This window comes from Benincasa hispida, chromosome 5, assembly GCF_027475165.1.
Source record: "Benincasa hispida cultivar pf3 chromosome 5, pf3_genome.v1.1, whole genome shotgun sequence".
Lineage (NCBI taxonomy): Eukaryota > Viridiplantae > Streptophyta > Magnoliopsida > Cucurbitales > Cucurbitaceae > Benincasa > Benincasa hispida.
The window spans coordinates 8,590,286-8,608,586 of record NC_143482.1 but is presented as its reverse complement, the minus strand read 5'-3'; the positions used below and the strand labels follow the sequence as shown (position 1 = coordinate 8,608,586).

At 36.5% G+C, this 18,301-nt stretch overlaps 1 protein-coding gene across 8 annotated transcripts; it reads left to right on the top strand.

Moving 5' to 3' along the window:
* The first annotated feature begins 713 nt into the window (after positions 1-713).
* LOC120077113 (putative DUF21 domain-containing protein At1g03270) lies at positions 714-17,265 on the top strand. Of its 8 annotated transcripts, none has more exons than XM_039031004.2 (13): positions 714-1,106; positions 1,203-1,279; positions 1,519-1,602; positions 1,680-1,793; positions 3,024-3,107; positions 3,275-3,346; positions 3,938-4,005; positions 14,998-15,085; positions 15,305-15,378; positions 15,442-15,814; positions 16,029-16,075; positions 16,158-16,238; positions 16,853-17,265. In XM_039031004.2, the coding sequence occupies exons 1-13, from the start codon at positions 854-856 to the stop codon at positions 16,917-16,919; spliced, it is 1,482 nt and encodes a 493-aa protein (XP_038886932.1). In that variant the 5' UTR covers positions 714-853; the 3' UTR covers positions 16,920-17,265. The 8 variants fall into 8 exon arrangements, with proteins under 8 accessions (XP_038886932.1, XP_038886934.1, XP_038886929.1 ...); XM_039031006.2 differs by having other exon boundaries at positions 16,158-16,252; XM_039031001.2 differs by having other exon boundaries at positions 15,442-15,856.
* Positions 17,266-18,301: the final 1,036 nt, after the last annotated feature.

Here is an 18,301-nt window from a genome sequence, read left to right as displayed (position 1 = left end):
TAATACACTTGGATCTCTCTCATTGTCGCTCTCAATTGCTCTTGCTCTTTTGACTCTCATTGTCGCCTCTCACTGTCGCTCTCTCGCTTTCATGCTCTCGCTGTCGCTTTCTCGCTCTCGCTATCGCTCTATCTTGCTCTCTCGCTGCCGCTCTATCTCGCTCTCTTACTGCCGCTCTCTCTCTCCACCTTTCTCGTTGTCGCTCTTTCTCACACCATTTCGTTATGCTATTTACATACCTTTTTTGAGACCACGTTCCTACAAACACCAATGAAACCACGTTCAAGAAAAATCCGTTTCGTTCTGAAAACTCTGTTTGGTTCCGAAAAATTCCATTCAAATGAAGTTTAAATTTTAAAGAATTCACTGTTACATGTTTGCTGTGTGTTAACAATTTTAAGTCGTAGACAGATGATTTCGTGAAAATTTTCAAATTAATCGTACAGTGACAAACAATCACATTACGATGGAAGATAGACAGACAACGAGAATGAGATCTATGTAGTGAGAGCGAGACAATTATCAGGGGCAATTTGTGTAATCTCATACCGTGATGACGTCAGATCAATTGATAGTTTTTTTTTTTTAAAAATCAGATCATTTGATATTATAGGCTCAGATATTAGGTCATTGATCTAAATTTTCACGGAAGTTCCCAAAAGAGGTTTTAGAAAGTCCTTTTAAGAAGCGAGATTGACGAGTGAGACAAGTGGTGTATGAAAAAACAAAACGAGGAGCCACGCCAAATAAAATTGCCACAAAATCGTGCAGTGTCGACGCCCCGGCTTTACTAATAAAAATTACTCATACATACACTACCTTTCCCTTTCCGTCGGTCGCTCTTTTTCCGGCAATGCTGCTCCTTCATTCCTTAACATTACCCACAGCTACCTTCTTCTCCAGCAGCCATTACCAGGTTCCCCTGGTGGAGGCCGATGATATCCCTTTTCCCACTGCATGGTGGTTCCTTTACGCCGGCCTCTCCTGTCTCCTCGTTTTGTTCGCCGGTATTATGTCTGGCCTCACTCTCGGCCTCATGTCCCTCAACCTTGTTGAGCTCGAAATCTTGCAACGTACAGGTTCTTCCACCGAGAAAAAGCAAGCTGGTTTGCCATCTTCATCTTCTCCCCCATTATTATGCTCATATTCGTTTTTCACTCCTCAGTTTCTTCACTGTTTTCCCCCTTTTCCCCCATGCGCAGCTGCTATTATTCCTGTGCTGCAGAAACAGCACCAATTGCTTGTTACTCTCCTGCTTTGTAATGCTTGTGCCATGGAGGTATTCTTTTCTTTTCTGCACTTCTTTTCTGATTACAACTTTCTTTTTTCTTTAATTCCATCCATGCATACATTGGCGATTACAATGGCTTGGTTGTGGTTCTGCTCTTATTTGTTGAAAGCCTAGGAGTGTTCAGATTCATGACAAGAAGATAACTGTTGATGAAGTTAGGTTTAATGTATAATTAAGTATGAATGGTCATTCTTCATTTTCTGTCTTTTCTTTTAATTTTCTTGAAGGCTCTTCCTATCTACCTTGATAAAATCTTTCACCCCTTCGTCGCGGTTTTGCTATCTGTGACGTTCGTTCTTGTCTTTGGCGAGGTAAAGGATTTTCCAATTGACTATACTTTTCGTTCTACAATAAACAATATTGCGTCTAATTTTCATTTATTTAATAGATTATTCCGCAAGCAATATGCTCGAGATATGGACTTGCTGTTGGTGCAAATTTTATTTGGCTAGTGCGTATTTTGATGATCATCTGTTATCCAATTTCGTACCCGGTTGGAAAGGTAACATCTGAAGTAGGCAGAGAGCTGCTGCTAACGTTCCTTTATTTATCCTGTATATGAAATTTACTTTGGTGGATGGTTGCTAGTGGATGATACTCTACTTTGTTGTACTCTACTTTGATCATACCTTGATTCCAGAAAGGTCATAACGCAAACAAGAAAGTGTAGATTTTTCCTTTACCTGTTGTTATTTTTTCTTTAGTTCATTGTTTTCCCTCTAATTGAAAAGTCGTTCTTTATTTTTCTATACACATGAATGGTGATTGTATAAAAGTAATCATGATATCCAGAACTTGAGTAAGCCTTGAATCTGCTAGTTTGTCTCTTATTCTGCTGCATCAATTGAGCTGAGCCCATAAATTATATAGGCTTATGATTGAATTAAAATATAAAGCATCAACTTTAAGTCTATTCATATTTCTTCTTTGGCTCCTCATGTAGACTGCACTTTTTCTGTATGAAAAGTTTAACCTGGACCTTCTTCCATATTCTCAACCTTCTTCTGCAGTTATATCTCCTTAACAAAGTTTAACCTGTACAATTCTTTTTGTCAATGAAAAGCTAAATTACTTCTCGGTTAAAATTAACTTTTGGTTCAAAAACTTTCCAAGTGACATTTTACTCCCTGAACTTTGGTTTGTAATGATTTAGTCTTTGTAGTTACTTTCGATCTCATATAGCCCCTGACTTTGGTATTGAACAGTTTAATCTTTGTACTTTAAAATTAAAAATTTGTAACGATTTAGTGCCATTTGTGAAAATTAGTGTTAAGATTTAATCGTTTATTGCGTAGGTGGATCAATAAAGTAATTAGGGTCTCAATATGTTTATAAGTTACAAAGTCTAAATCATCAAATAATAAAAATTGTGATTTAATTTTGATAAAAAGATTTATGGTGGGATTAAATTGTTGTAAATTTGAAAATACAGGGACTAAATTGTTACACACCAACATTCAAGAACTAAACTGTTATAAAATTCATTGAACAAAGACTAAATTGTTGCAAACACTAATTACTTTTATGGAAGATGAGGGACTAAAAGTGCTTTCTAACCTTAATTTTTTATACTACCTACAATCGTTTTATTGTAACTGTAATTTCTGTTCCAGTTTCTATCTTAACTGTTTTGCAAAGGAGACGATTGCTATTTGAGATTGAAGATACACTGGGTTATTTCACTTTATTCCTGTGATCCCTCTTCTTGCTTACCTATATTTCTGGTTCTAAGGTCTTGGATGCAGTACTTGGTCACCATGATGCTCTGTTTAGGAGAGCTCAGTTGAAAGCCCTTGTTTCTATCCATGGACAAGAGGTAACAAGAAGTATAATATATTAGAATTTGAATTATTAATGAGATATATTCTGGTTTGGACAAAGAATGGAAACCATGCTATAACATTGTGGAAGGGTGCTAAACTGATTAAGAGGAAAGTGATAGGGATTTGTTATGAATTGTCCTTAAATTTCCTTTTCTTTTAGGCTGGGAAGGGAGGTGAACTCACACACGATGAGACGACCATCATCAGTGGGGCATTGGACTTGACAGAAAAGGTATCTACTCTAATAAGACAAGCCTTCTAATCTTTGTACATATCTTGATTTATCCATCATCTTTATTTTATCACGCACTTTGAATAAGGGAAACTCCTGCATTTTAATTTGTTACAAGATAATATATATTTTTTTCGATAGTGCATTTATAGAATCTTAATAAAGGGTTAATCTAATTTAACAAGTATACATTGTTTTTCTCTGGCAATTTGGGAATTTAAAGGATCTCTGTCCGCAGAATCTAATGGATATGACGTTATCACCCTCTGATTGTGTCCCTAGTCACTATGTATTTATTCACATGACCAAAATTTACCTTTATACTTTATATTAACCATTTTCTGTTCTGTTTTTTCATTTTTAAACTCACGTATTACCTCCCCCACCTGCCCAACAAATCAAGTCCTTTATTTGTATACACAAAAAGAATGACAATGCGGAAATTAAGGATGGAATTCTTTTTCTAATGAGACCTTGGACCATTAATCTCACTTATAGGCTTGACCCTTCAAGATTTTGAGGCAACTTTATGGTTTACTTTGTTGTGAAGAAAATTCACAGTTCAAATGACTGAACTTTCTGGAATTGCAGACTGCAGTGGCGGCTATGACACCTATAGAATCAACATTTTCTTTGGATGTGAATTCCAACTTGGACTGGTCAGTTTAGCCTCAAAATCATGATTAACTTATTTCTTGTCAAACCTTGTTTTTCCTGTGGATTTATATTAATAATGATGATGATGCAAATATCTTCTGGTAGGTTGGGTTAATCATTTTTACATCTTATTACATCTTGTACTGTTAATATTTAATATAGTCATCAGTAAATAATCTTTTTATCTAAGAAGCATGGACACTTTAGTTTGTCTAGCGTGTCTGTGTCGGATACTTGGACACTTGGACACTTGTTGTATATGTATTAGACACTTGTTACTGCAGCAAATGTGTTAGATATGCATAGAACATTTGTTGAGTAGACTAAAAAGATACATATATGATAGCAGTAGTAAATTTTGAGTGTGAAATACATAAAACTAATTTTTTAAACATATAAATGCATCAACCCATTTTCTTTGAATTTTATTCTGGCATAAAAATGATATATATTTTTTAAAAAATATATTTTAATAAAAGTGTCCTTGCCATGTCCATGTCCTAGATTTTTGAAAAATGAAAGAAAAAATGACGTGTCACTGGTATCTGTGACGTATCGTATCCGTGTCTCATATCCGTATCTGTGCTTCTTAGCTTTTTATTTTTTTTCTTTCTGAGTTGTAGTTGAAAATGAATATAGACCCATGTTCTTCTCGAGAGTTAGGAATAAAAATTTTTAGTTATTGACTTCTGGTAATAAACATACTTTCCTGGGAGCTAGGAATTAATCATATTCAATGAGATTTTCAAGTATGCTGGTTGTCGCTCTTTTTGCTTGTTTCTCTGTTTTTCCTGTACGAGGCAAAAGATATTAGTCGGACGTCAGTGGACTATGTGAAAACACATAAGACAAATTTTGCCTTTCACTTTATCTGCTTATCTTCTGGAGACAAACTTCACTAACCAAGGTGCCGTTAGAATCTTTGATAATCAATTTGGTTTCTATTTTTGGTTTTTGTTTTTGTTTTTCTAGAAACAGGTTGTTAGGTAACTAGTTATTTGTTTTTTGAGATCTCATTTTCTCACATTATTTTTTTACTCATCTCTCCAGCAAATCATTCTCTCTAAAATTTCTCTAAAGAAAAGCTCTTACTCTTTTTAAAATTTCCATTTCTCTATTCTAACATACCACTCTCACTCCTCTCTAAAAAGTTTTAATATTTTTTCAAACTTCTCTCTCTCGCATATCTATGTCTAAAATTTCTTATTTTTTACTTTCCTTTTTCTCCCTCTGATTTTCTTCTCTCTCAAACATATATTCAATTTTAATATTTTTGTGAAATTACTTTATTAGACAACATGGAATCCTTTTCGTACACTCCTTTTTCCCTTCACCATCGCTAACATAGTTTTGATCAACGGCATGTATCACAGTTTTTTTGTCTCCCCTTCCATCCTTCACAAATCACGATTGACATCCAGACCTTCACCATTGAACTTGATCATGGTTTGCGCATCACGAAGGCTTGGAAAGATGGATCTTTCACTCTTTCTTTGAGAAAGCTGCATTGATATTTGATCGATGATCCCTCAGCCAAAAGTTCTTCTAGAAAAGCCGTCTTGATGAATACGTTTTATCAGTAGAAAAGATCACCGGCCGAGTTTAGAAATAGTGAAGCTTGGCATTAATGGAGGCCTAAATAAAATTATCATCCCTGTGAGAATAGATAAGAAGAGATGGAAGTTTTTCATTTATTTTATTAATCTCTTTTATTAAAGATACCAACCAACCCTCTTCCTGCCATTAATACTGAGGTATCTTACGAGTAAGCTTTAAAAAATAACTCTCTTTTGGCACCAATGACCTCCTTCACACCTTTCCATTAAAGGTCACAGAAGAGGATCCTCTTCCTCCTCCCTCTTCTTTTGAGCTAGCAACTTTCTACCCCGACAAAGCCATTATTGTTTATAGAGAAAGCCTTCATGACTCATGATGACTGTTTTGACATTCTTTACATTATTCTAAGAGAGATTAGTTCCTTGCAACGAAACAAAGCCATCTTTGCTGTCAAAAACAAAGAACAAGGGCAAGCACTTTGCAATATCAAATGTTGGTTCCAAGTTAGAAAAATTTAAGTTAAAATTTGAACAGTAGGGTACTAAGCTGAGGCTTTTTACAAGGTGTTGAAATTAGGGTTTTTTACTCTAGGGGGAAATTTGTCTTTTTACTTGTACCCTAGGGTTTCCCTTTTTCCTATTTAAGCTGGAAGTCATAGGGTATTCTTGGTATCAGTCATATAATAAAAATCCTTCTTCCTGTGGTTTTTTCTCCCTGATTAGGGTTTTCTACGTAAACCTTGTGTGTGCTATTTTTCTTTTTCTACTCTGTATTTTCATCATGGTATCAGAGCATGGAGACGAAGCTCTGGCCATAACTGAGGAAAACCCAATAGGAGAATCCCAAACCAATGGCACATATATAGCCATTGTTATCCAAACCGCCATTGACCGATATTTCCAATCTCTCCTTCCCCACCTTCAATGTGATGACTAGCCGACCAGACTCGATCACCCGATCAGATTAGACTAGCTAGTTGCTTTCCGCCCGATTTTGTTCGATCCCATGCAGACGCAGCCGATCGAAGCTTACCCATAGTAGGCCTAGTCGAGGGCTTCCGCGCCGCACAGGTTGAAGTCGCCTTTGCCCGTCGACGCCTTCCAGGTGACACAACCGACCGCCGCCGAACCACAAGGGTTGAAGCCGAACCTACCTTTCCAGTCGACCCGTGACCTTCCGCCAAACTTCCAGCCGGGTAACGCCGTGTTTTCCACCGACCCAGGCATCTTTCCTTCCGTGCGGGTCGACCCATCAAGTTCGGCAGGTAGGTTCCAGCTGATCCCTCGAGCAGGCGTAGACAGAGACTTCCAGCCAGGTCAGTTGGGAATAAATCCAGTCAGTGGCCGTCATTTAATCAATCGGGATCCCATGGCTCAGCCGGATGCGAATAGTAGTTTGGGATAGTCATCACCGATCATTGGTGGATTTGGAGGAGGAGAATCATCGTCCCATCGTCGGGATCAGGGGAATATAATCCAAGACCAGTTTACTCAGTTGCAACTACGTATTAAGAAGCAGAATGAGATGTTCCAACAAGAGATGGCTGCCATTGGAGAAGCACTGGGATCGGCATCCAATGTCCAGTTAGATCTAAATCAGAATCAATCGATTTACCCTGAAAATTCGGTAACTTCTTTCCCTACGTACTCTTCAAATTTATTCTCTGGAGCTATAGGCAACTCTTCTAGCTTTATTGTAGGAGAAAAGTTGAATGGTGAAAATTATTTTTCTGAGAGATACCGAAACCAAGGCCAGGAGATCCCCAAGAACGAATTTGGAAAGGGGAGGATTCTTTGCTATTCTGGTAGGAAGTATGGAACCCCAAATTGGAAAACTCCTATTATATGCAGCCACGGCTTGAGATATTTGGGAGGCAGTCCAAAAACTTTACTCGAGGAGACAGAATGCTTTGCGATTATATACCTTACGTAAGCAGGTCCACGAGTGTAAGCAAGGGGCAATGGATGTTACATCTTACTTCAATAAACTGTCACTTCTTTAGCAAGAGATGAACTTGTGTCGTGAGATGATTTGGAATTGTCCTTGTGGAGGAGTTTTGCACTATCAATCTGAGGAAACCGATCGTGTATACGACTTTCTTGTCGGACTAAATTCTAAGTTTGATGCAGTCGCAGTCGTATATTGGGAACCCGTCCGATACCGTCCCTAATGGAGGTTTGTTGGTTTGTTTTGAAGTACGTCTTGAGGAAGACCGGTCTAGGGCAATGAATAATACTATTGTGACTCCAACAGATTGTGCTGCTTTCAAAACTTCAGGCCCTGATAAACAGAATAGTAAGTTGCCGCCAGTATGTGAACACACACGAAAGATCAGTGTTGGAAATTGCATGGCTGTCCACCGAATGGTAAAAAACAACAGTCAGGTCGGACACTGGTAGGTGAATCAGTAATTGGAGACACATAGTCTCAGAATCAGGAAAACAGTCAGAGCACTACTGGTATAGTAGGAGTCAGTGCAATCACCCAATCAAGTACTTTTCACTCCTTTGGCTTTGTCAGTATAATTGGTAATAAACCATGGATATTAGATTCAGGGGATACAGACCACTTGACTGGTTCCTCCGACCAGTTTCTCTCTTATCAACCAAGTGCTGGGAATGAGAGGATCAGGATTGCTGATGGGTCTTTTGCCCCAGTTGCCGGAAAAGGACGGGTGTCACCCTTTGAGGGCTTAGTTCTCCAAGATGTGTTGCATGTGCCAAAAGTTTCTTACAACCTTTTATCTATTAGTAAAATTACAAGGGATTTGAAATGTCGTGTTATCACCTAATGCTATTGCTTTTCAGGATCTGAACTCGGGGATGACGATTGGCACTGTCCGGCATAACACAGGGGGCTCTATTTTCTCACTGAAGAAGCCTCATTTAGGATATGTGATAGGACTAGTTTGCTTTCATCTCATTTTTCTGTTTCTGAAACTGACTATATGTTATGGCACTATCGCCTTGGGCACCCTAATTTTCAGTATATGAATTATTTGTTTCCCCATCTTTTTCATAATATTAATATTTCTAAGATAAATTGCGATGTGTGTGTCCAAGCCAAACAACTCCGTGTTTCTTTCAAGTCTCAACCTTATAAGCCTTCTAAACCATTCACCCTATTCCATAGCGATGTCTGGGGTTCGTCACCTATTACTACCATCACTGGAAAGCGATGGTTTGTAACCTTCATCGACGATCATACTAGGCTAACTTGGGTTTTCCTTCCAACAGACAAATCCGAAGTTACATCGGTCTTTCAACAATTCTACTATTCTATAGAAACACAGTTCAATGCCAAATCGCTATTCTCCAGAGTAATAATGGTCGGGAAAACCTTAATAATTCCTTAAGGGGCCATTTGGATTGAGGTTTTCTCAATGCCCAGGAATTAAAGATGCTTGAGAATTATATGTCTGGGAATAAAATTGTTGGGAATTAAGGATGACTATGTTTGGTTGTGCATGGTAATGTTATCAGAATTTTGTGCCAAAAAATTGTATTTGTGTTTAATTAATGAAATTAAGCATGGAAATCTTATTATAATTGTAATAGATTAGTAATTTAAAGAATAAATAATACTCAATATATCAATAAAAAATTAATTAATTATGAATCAATAATAACTTTAATTATAAAATATTTGAAGATTATAATTATAATTATAAATATTCAATATTTTAATTATAAGTATAAATATTTTACTAATTTTATAATTAAAATTAACTAATTAATGCATTTAATGAATGCCATACTAATTCTAATCTAACACTTAATCATTTTTATTATTAATTAAGCTCCACATTAATAATTTTACTTTTAGTTAAATAATATAAGAAAATATATTTAAATGGACAATATATTATATAAAAGGTGAAGACAATGAGATAAAAATAGGATATATTAATAAAGAATACTAAAAAATATTTTATAAATATGATATGTTAATAATGAACGGAATAATAAAAAATAAGCACAATAAATAATTAACTTCTTATAAATAACTCTTGATGATTATATATTCATAATGAATGATCAAATTAAAATTAATCTCCATAAATTACTTGATTATTAAAAAAACAATAAAGTAATAAATTACTATTATTGAAAATGAAGTTTAATACTAACTAAATTTAACTAATCCTAGTTTACTAATTAAATATATTTAAGATATTATTAGTTAATAAATTAATAATTTATGTAAAAAATAATTCCATTCATTTAATAAATTTTTATTATAAAAATAAGTCAAGTAAATATTTTAATATATCATTATTGATTTATTAAAATAAATATGTATTCATTTTTTGTTAAATTAATATTAATTAATTAGTTAACTATATTCGAAGTGAAATTATATGTAAAATGAAAAATAGATAGAGAGGGTAAAAGAGAAAATCTGTAGTTTTGGATGAGAATAAAAAACCCTTATATGTGGGAAGTGAGAATGCCTGGGAATAGTTTATTCCCAGGTAAATGGGTGAAAACTGGGAAACAAACATGAGAATTGGATACCTATGCCAATTCCATGCGGAAAGGCTGCCAACCAAACGACCCCTAAGAGAGTTCCTAATCTCAAAAGGAATAGTTCGTCAGAGTTTCTGTGCGTACACCCCTCAACAAAATGGAGTGGTCGAACGGAAAAACCGTCACCTAGTCGAAGTTGCTCGGTCTCTTATGTTGTCAACTTCCCTTCCTTCCTATTTATGGGGAGATGCTGTCTTGATAGCAGCCCATTGATAAATTGAATGCCGTCCCGGACTTTAAAGTTCCAAACCCCCTTAGATTCCTTCAAAGAGTCCTATCCAACTACCCGACTTCTTTCTGATGTACCCCTCCGAGTATTTGGCAGTATTGTGTTTGTCCATACTCATGGCCCTAACCGAACCAAGTTTACTCCTCGGGCTCAGAAATGTGTCTTTGTAAGGTATCCACTTCATCAGCGTGGGTACAAGTGTTATCATCCCTCTTCCAGAAAATACTTTGTCTTCATGGATGTGACATTCTTCGAAGATCATCCATTCTCCTAATGGTTCTCTTCAGGGGGAGAATACTAGTGAAGAAACCAATTGGGGTCTGAGGCGATCTGTCTTGCCTGAACCCATCCTTGACATCAGTACCAATGAATCCATTCTACCGACCAAACAAGTCCCATGGATCACATACTATAGGAGGAATCTCAGGAAGGAAATGGCGTCGCCTGTTATTTCTCCGGCTCCAATCCATGAGTCAGAACGGAGATCAGTTCTAGGTATTAATAGTCCTATCCCTGATGATGGTAATAAATATGATAAAATTGATGCCTGTGTTGAAATTGGTGAGAGCAAAAACAGGGAAGACAATGGCAGCAAGGATGTAATCGGGGCAGAAAATGATGATTGTGAGACACTTGTTCCAGCAAAGAATATTGTTGAACCTGGAAAAGAAATGTCACCTATTCCAACTGAAAACACTGTTGAAAGTGGAAAAGTGACAGAACATGAGACGTATGAGCAAGAGGGTGAGTGCAGTATGAAGTTTTGAGGAAAGTAAAGACAGAGATGCATCCCTTGACCTTCCGATTGTCCTAAGGAAAGGTACCAGATCGTGTACAAAATATCCACTACAGAGTTACTTGTCCTATAGCAACCTGTCTCCTGAGTTCAAGGCCCTCACTATGAACCTAGACACAGTGGTGATACCAAATTGTATACACACTACATTGGAAATTCCTGAATGGAAAGCCGTAGTCATGGTAGAAATGGGGGCTCTCGAGAAAAATCATACGTGGGACCAAGTCACTCTTCCAAATGGTCACAAAGCAGTTAGATGTAAATGGATGTTCACAGTAAAGTATAGGCTAGATGAAACAGTTGATAGATACAAGGCCAGATTGGTTGCCAGAGGTTTTACTTAGACCTTCGGGGTTGATTATTCCGAGACTTTTTCACAAGTAGCAAAGCTGAATACATTACGGGTTCTGCTTTCAATTGCAGTTAATAAAGATTGGCCCCTTCATCAGTTTGATGTGAAGAATGCCTTTCTCAACGGAGAGTTGGAGGAAGAAGTCTACATGAGTCCTCCCCTAGGATTTGAGAAACAGTTTAACCACCGAGTTTGTAGACTAAGGAAGTCCTTGTATTGGTTAAAATAGTCCCCAAGGGCCTAGTTTGGTAGGTTTACTACGTTTGTAAAGTCACAAGGGTATAGTCAAGGACATTCTCATTAAGAGTTCAGTATCCAGAAAGATTGCAGTTTTGATTGTTTATGTTGATGATATTGTCATTTCAGGTGATGATGCCTCAGAGATTGACTGATTAAAGGCAAAGATCGCTGAGGAATTCGAAATCAAGGAACTTGGAAAACTAAGGTACTTCCTTGGAATGGAGGTAGCTCGATCGAGAGAAGGGATTTCAGTTTTCCAATGGAAATATACTCTGGACTTGCTTAAGGAGACAAGTATGACAGGCTGCAAACGAGTTGATACTCCTATAGAAGCAAATGCAAAGTTAAGTGATATGAGTGAAGGTGTTCTAGTTAACAAAGAGAGATCAGCGACTTGTTGGAAAATTAATATATCTTTCTCATACTAGACCTGACATTTTATATGCAGTGAGTATGGTAAGTTAGTTTATGCAGTCTCCATACGAAGAACATATGAGGTCAGTGGAGTGCATCTTGAGATATCTGAAAACTTCTCCAGGGAGAGGCTTGATATTCAAGAAAACTGAAAAATGATGCATCGAGGCATACACAGATGCAAATTGGGTAGGTTTTGTGGTAGATAGAAAGTCGGGGTAACCTTGTCACATGGAGGAGTAAAAAACAAGGTGTTGTTGCTAGAAGTAGTGCCGAAGCTGAGTACAGGGCCATGAGTTTGGGATTCTGTGAAGAAATTTGACTTGAAAAGGTTCTAAGAGACCTTGACCAAGATCATACTGGTCCATAAAACTCTATTGTGATAATAAAGCCGCAATAAGCATAGCAAATAACCCAATTCAACATGATAGAACAAAGCATGTGGAGATTGATCGGCATTTCATCAAGGAGAGACTTGATAGTGACAACATTTGTGTTCCTTACATTCCTTCCATCCAACAGATTGCAGATGTCCTATCAAAGGGATTGCCCAGACAGTTGTTTGACTAGTGTGTGAGCAAGTTGGGTCTTATTGACATCTACGCCCCAACTTGAGGGGAGTGTTGAAATTAGGGTTTTTTACTTTAGGGGCAATTTTGTCTTTTTACTTGTACCCTAGGGTTTTCCTTTTTTCTATTTAAGCTGGCAGTCACTGTGTATTCTTGGTATTAGTCATATAATAAAAATCCTTCTTCCCGCGGTTTTTTCTCCCTGATTAGGGTTTTCCACGTAAATCTTGTGTGCTATTTTTCTCTCTAATCTGTATTTTCATCACAAGGAAATGAAGGTACCCTCTTTATGGGGTTGGATAAAAATCCGTAATTTACCTATTGATCAGTTGTCTTATGATACATTCAAGCTTATTGGAGATCTTTGTGGAGGATACGTAGAGACATCAAAGGAAGACTTTGGCAATAATGGATATGATAAGTTTAAAGGTCACAATGAACAAAAATGGTTTCCTTCCAGCCAACATCCATCTCCCTGCCACTTCATTGTAATCTCTGAATGTTCAAATCAATCATTTCTCCGAAGCAAACCAAAGATACTGGAGATTGATCAACATTGGCTGGAGTTTTCATTGATTGCTTCACACTTGAGAATCCTGCCGAAAAATAACTTGATTTTGGTGAACAAGGACACTGCCACAACCCTTCCATCTGAAAGTTGTACAAACAAATGAATAAAACAACCCCGTCCTATCAGTCATTTTATCATACCAAAGTGACTCCTTTTTGTGTGCTACACACCCAAGTTTTGAGTCCATCCAATCATCTGTCTTGTCATCCCAAAAAGCCACCAATTGGCTACCTTCTTTGCTCGATTTTCCGCTCAAAGAGTCTCCCTCAAAATATGACTTTTCCCATCCAGCGTCATCTGTTTTCCCTAACAACTCTTCTCACCATTCTCTTTCTGTCCATCCCACCATCCCTTTCTCCTACGCAACCTCCCATTCACCTGCAATCTTTTCCTCCTTTCATTGAATGCTTTTCTCTTCCCCCAGCCTCATCTACACCTTTGACAAGCCATTCTGCAAACCACATCCCAACTCTGCCTGATTCTCCTCATCTATCTTCCATTTATCAACCTCTTGAAGCACAATGGTATGATTTCATTCCTCCAGTGACAGATGAGCCTTTCAATTTGGGGCCTCATTTAAATGCATCAGCTCCTTGGTTCAGAGACGACGGACTCTGTATGTTGGCTATCCCTGCTAAGAAAAAGGACAATAAGGAAATGCATTAGAGAAAGCCAGAACCCAGAATGCTCGATCTCTTATGAGAAGAAAGTTACATCTTTGCTTAGAGAGGGGTCATTATTGGCTTGATCACATACAAGCTTGGTGCTCTCCCTTCATCAAAATGGTTGTTTTCTCCATCATAGTCTCAACCGAATGTGGTTTTTGTTTTGATTGTTTATAGAATCGCCTATGGTGCTTTTGAATTGGTTTTTTCTTCACTATATTTTGGGTGCATCTGATTGATGTCCTTTGGATTGTTGTTTTGTTTGGGTTTGCCCTTTTGTTTACATTCAAAGATTGGAGGGCTTCTTGCATCGTCAATCCAGATTACACCTATCTGTTTTATCTCTCCTTTTTGTTACCCTTCTCCTCCCTAGTTTTTCTTGTATCCGTATCTTTTTCAAGGGGTATCCCTTTGGTTCATCTTGCATCTCTTTATGGGGTTTCTCTATTGTTTCTCTTTGGACGTTTCATTTATCAATGAAATTGTTTCTTATCCAAAAAAAAAATATTGTTTGCAAAATTTTCCCTCTCGCATATCTAGCTCTAAAATTTCTTATTTTATTATTTTTCTTTTTCTTAATCTGATTTATTTATTTCTAACATATATTCCAAATTTTCTAATTTCTCTCTTTCTATTTATCCTTTTCTCCGACTCGTCCTTTGCCCTGTCTCATTACTCTCTCTAAAATCCCATTTTCTCTCTTAACGTTTCTTTCTCTAAAATTTCTCTTCAAAACATTTTTTTTTCACTGTACCTTTTCTTTCTGTTTCTCTAACTAGTACTCTCTAATATATATCTCATTCTTTGAACTTTTCTCTTCTGGATCCTCTTTCAATCTCTCTTCTATTCCTCTCTAAGATTTTTCTAAAGAACTTTATCTTTTCTTCTCTTAACTGTTTGTTTCCCCATCTCCACGTGTTTCTTTCCTCTTTGGAAAACCGAAAACAAAAAGTAGTTGCATTTGCATGGTTTTTGTTTTTACAGACAGAAAAACCAAAAGCTGAATACAGAAAGGTCAAATTAAACGGGCCCGAGTAATTGCCAACTGATTGTTATCCTATTTTTTGTACAGGGAAGCAATTGGAAAAATCCTTGCACGAGGTCATAGTCGTGTCCCAGTCTATTCTGAGAACCCAAAGAATATAATTGGTCTCCTATTGGTATCAGTAGGATAATTTTATTATGCCTTTTAATTTTCAACCTCCATTTGATTTGTATGTTTCTTTCGAAATGCAATGGCAAGCTCTCAAGAATAGGAAATAACATCGTTCATTTTCTTAAAAAGAAATTCCAGTTTTCTTGTGGTAGGTGTTTTCCTTTGATTGTTGAACCCTTCACTATCCTTTTCAATTAGTTTCAGTTTCTCTTCCTGGATTCAGGTGAAAAGTCTACTGACAGTAAGAGCAGAAACGGAAACTCCAGTCAGTGCTGTTTCCATACGGAGAATTCCTAGGTAATGAATGTTCTCCCCTTGTATCTAATTATAAATGATTTCACCTCTTAATATGTTATGCAGGGTTCCTTCAGATATGCCATTATATGATATCCTAAATGAATTCCAAAAGGGAAGCAGTCATATGGCCGCTGTAGTCAAGGTCAAGGAGAAGAATAAGAATTCTGTGCTTGCCAGTGATGGAGAGAAATATGAGGGAAAATTTTTTACCTCTGGGATATCACCCCTTGCCACTCCCTTGCTCACAAAACATGACAATGATTTGGAAAGTAATGATGTTGATATAGAAAAAGCTCCAAGGAATGCTGGACACAGGCAAACCATGCAGCAGAATTTGACTGCAACAAATGGAGTGTGCAATTTGTATGAAGATATTGAAGATGCGGAAATTATTGGGATTATCACTTTAGAGGATGTTTTTGAGGAACTTCTGCAAGTGAGCACAACCTCCACAATTTATAGTAGAAATATTTACGAGGCAACCAATCTTTTTACGCAAATAAAATTCATCTGTGGTTTCTCTTTTCTCTCTCTCTCTCGTTTATTATTTATTTATTTTTTTCCTCTTCTTAAAAAAAGCACGTACCTATGTTTTAACATATGTTGTAAAGACAGATGATCGGTTTCCACTGACTTGCTTCATAATGCAGGAGGAAATTGTAGATGAGACAGACGTATATGTGGATGTCCATAAAAGGTAAAAATAATTATTTCCTTATAGCTTCAGGCTTATTTAGCTGATTGTGTGCTTGAATGTAGAATGTTTCTGACATTTGTAGAATACGTGTGGCTGCGGCTGCAGCTGTGGCTGCTTCATCTGTGGCACGAGCTCCATCAGCTCGTAGGTTGCCACTTGACAGGTCAAAAGTCCACCGTAAGTTAAAATTTTTGTCCAATTCTCAAGTTGTTGAGTACTTACTTTTGTCTAGCTATTAGCAGCATTTTTAAAAACTGAAATTGATCCGACATCAAAGTATACTTTTTTCTTGGTTTGTTCTACTCAATTATATAAGTCTTTTTGGGCAATTATAACCATTTTGGCTGAGTTAAATTGTATAAGATTTTGAAAAATGAACTCCCAAGAAGAAAGAAAATAATTACGAAATAGTGTGAAATTTTTTGGCCAATTATTTCATGTTTGATTTTATGAGAAAATTACTTTTGCCGTATCAAGAATACAGGGAAATGGGAAGTGCCTCGTTATTTCATGCTTGATTTTGTTTTTTTGTTTTTTTTTTGTTTGTCATTTGCATTCTTTGATAAACAGGTATGTTTAGTAACTCCATGTTTATTTTTTCTCATTTCCATGAAAACTTTTCAAGATCACACTTATGTTTCTTCTAACAAAATAATAAGAACTAGGAGGCAAGATAGCAAAAAAATGTCACGCAACGGAGTTTTATTTGCACTACATGTTGGCTAGTAAATATGTCTCTAGTGTTAATATGTAAGTCTTATAATTTGTAACTCACAGGGAGTTCAAAGTAGGGAAGTCAAGATCCAGGAAAGCTGCGGGAGACTATAGATTCAATGATATTTAAAGGAGTCACACTGGTACTTCAACCGAGTAAAATAAAAGATGAATCAACCAAGTTTCAAAAGGAATTCTATTGCGTGCTTCACCAAGCTTAAACTCTCCAGCTTCTGTAGTATTGATCATAATTGATTTTAGCTTTAGAATAAAAAATCAACCTTTGAAAGCTTTAAATGTTTTAAACTCGCCATTACAACAAGAAAATAATTACGAGATAGTATGAAATTTTCTCATTCTTGTACACAGTGTAGAGGATAATAGTAGCTGCTGATGTAAAGAACGATAGAGCTGATATGGTAGAAATTACTGTGAATTCCAAGTAGTAAAGAATGGTGACTGAATCTTGCTTAAAATTTTACTTTTCACTTATTATTAATTTGAGAATGAAGAGGTTTCTTAAATAAAAGAGATCCTCAAGATAAAGAAAATGAAGGAAAATATAAAAACAGCAAAAATAATTACAATAAATATAAAGAATATGTTAAACGGGGAAAAGGAAATAATCAACACTCCCTCTTAAGCTATATCATTTATTGCTAGCTTGTCAATTAAATTGTTGATCTGCCACTTTTGGAGACCTTCAGTTAACACGTCAGTAATTTGTCCTGTCGTGGGAGGGTATGGAATGTAAAATTACTCTAGCATTAATTTTCTCTTTTATGAAGTATTGATTAATTTCAATATGTTTTGTCCTATCATGAAGGACTGGATTGTGGGTAATGGAGATTGTTGTCTTGTTATCACAATAAGTATCTATGGACATCGTATGAGAGAATTTTAATTCTTCCAATAGTCTTTTTATCCATATACCCTCATAAATATCATAGGCTAATGCCTTAAATTTTGCTTCTACACTACTTTTAGTCACCACACTTTTTCCCCCCTCCACATAACTTGATTTCCTCAAAAAAAAAAAAAAAAAAAAAGATTAGTAACTAGAAGTAGATCTTTTATCAATGGTGCTACCGGCCCAATCAACATCATTGTAAACATCAACATGTAGGTGACCATGTTTTTTAAAATATGTGAGGATTCTATAAACTACTTCAAAATGAGCTGATCTAGGAACATGCATGAATTGACTTACCATACTAACTGCAAAAGCAATATCTGGGTGTGTGTGAAAGAGATATATAAGTCTTCCCACAAGCCTCTAGTATTTTTCGTCTTTTATTTCCTTCTCTGTTGCAACTTGCAATTTTAAATTTTGCTCAATGGGAGCTTTTGCAGTTCTACACCCAAGTAATCTTGTCTCTTCAATTAGATCTAGAATATACTTCCTTTGGCTGACTAGTGATAACTTGTAGAAATATAAGTTATTGTAACTTTTTACTTAGAATAATCAGGAAAATTGTCACAGCCCCTTCCAGATTACTCTCTGAGCCTAGG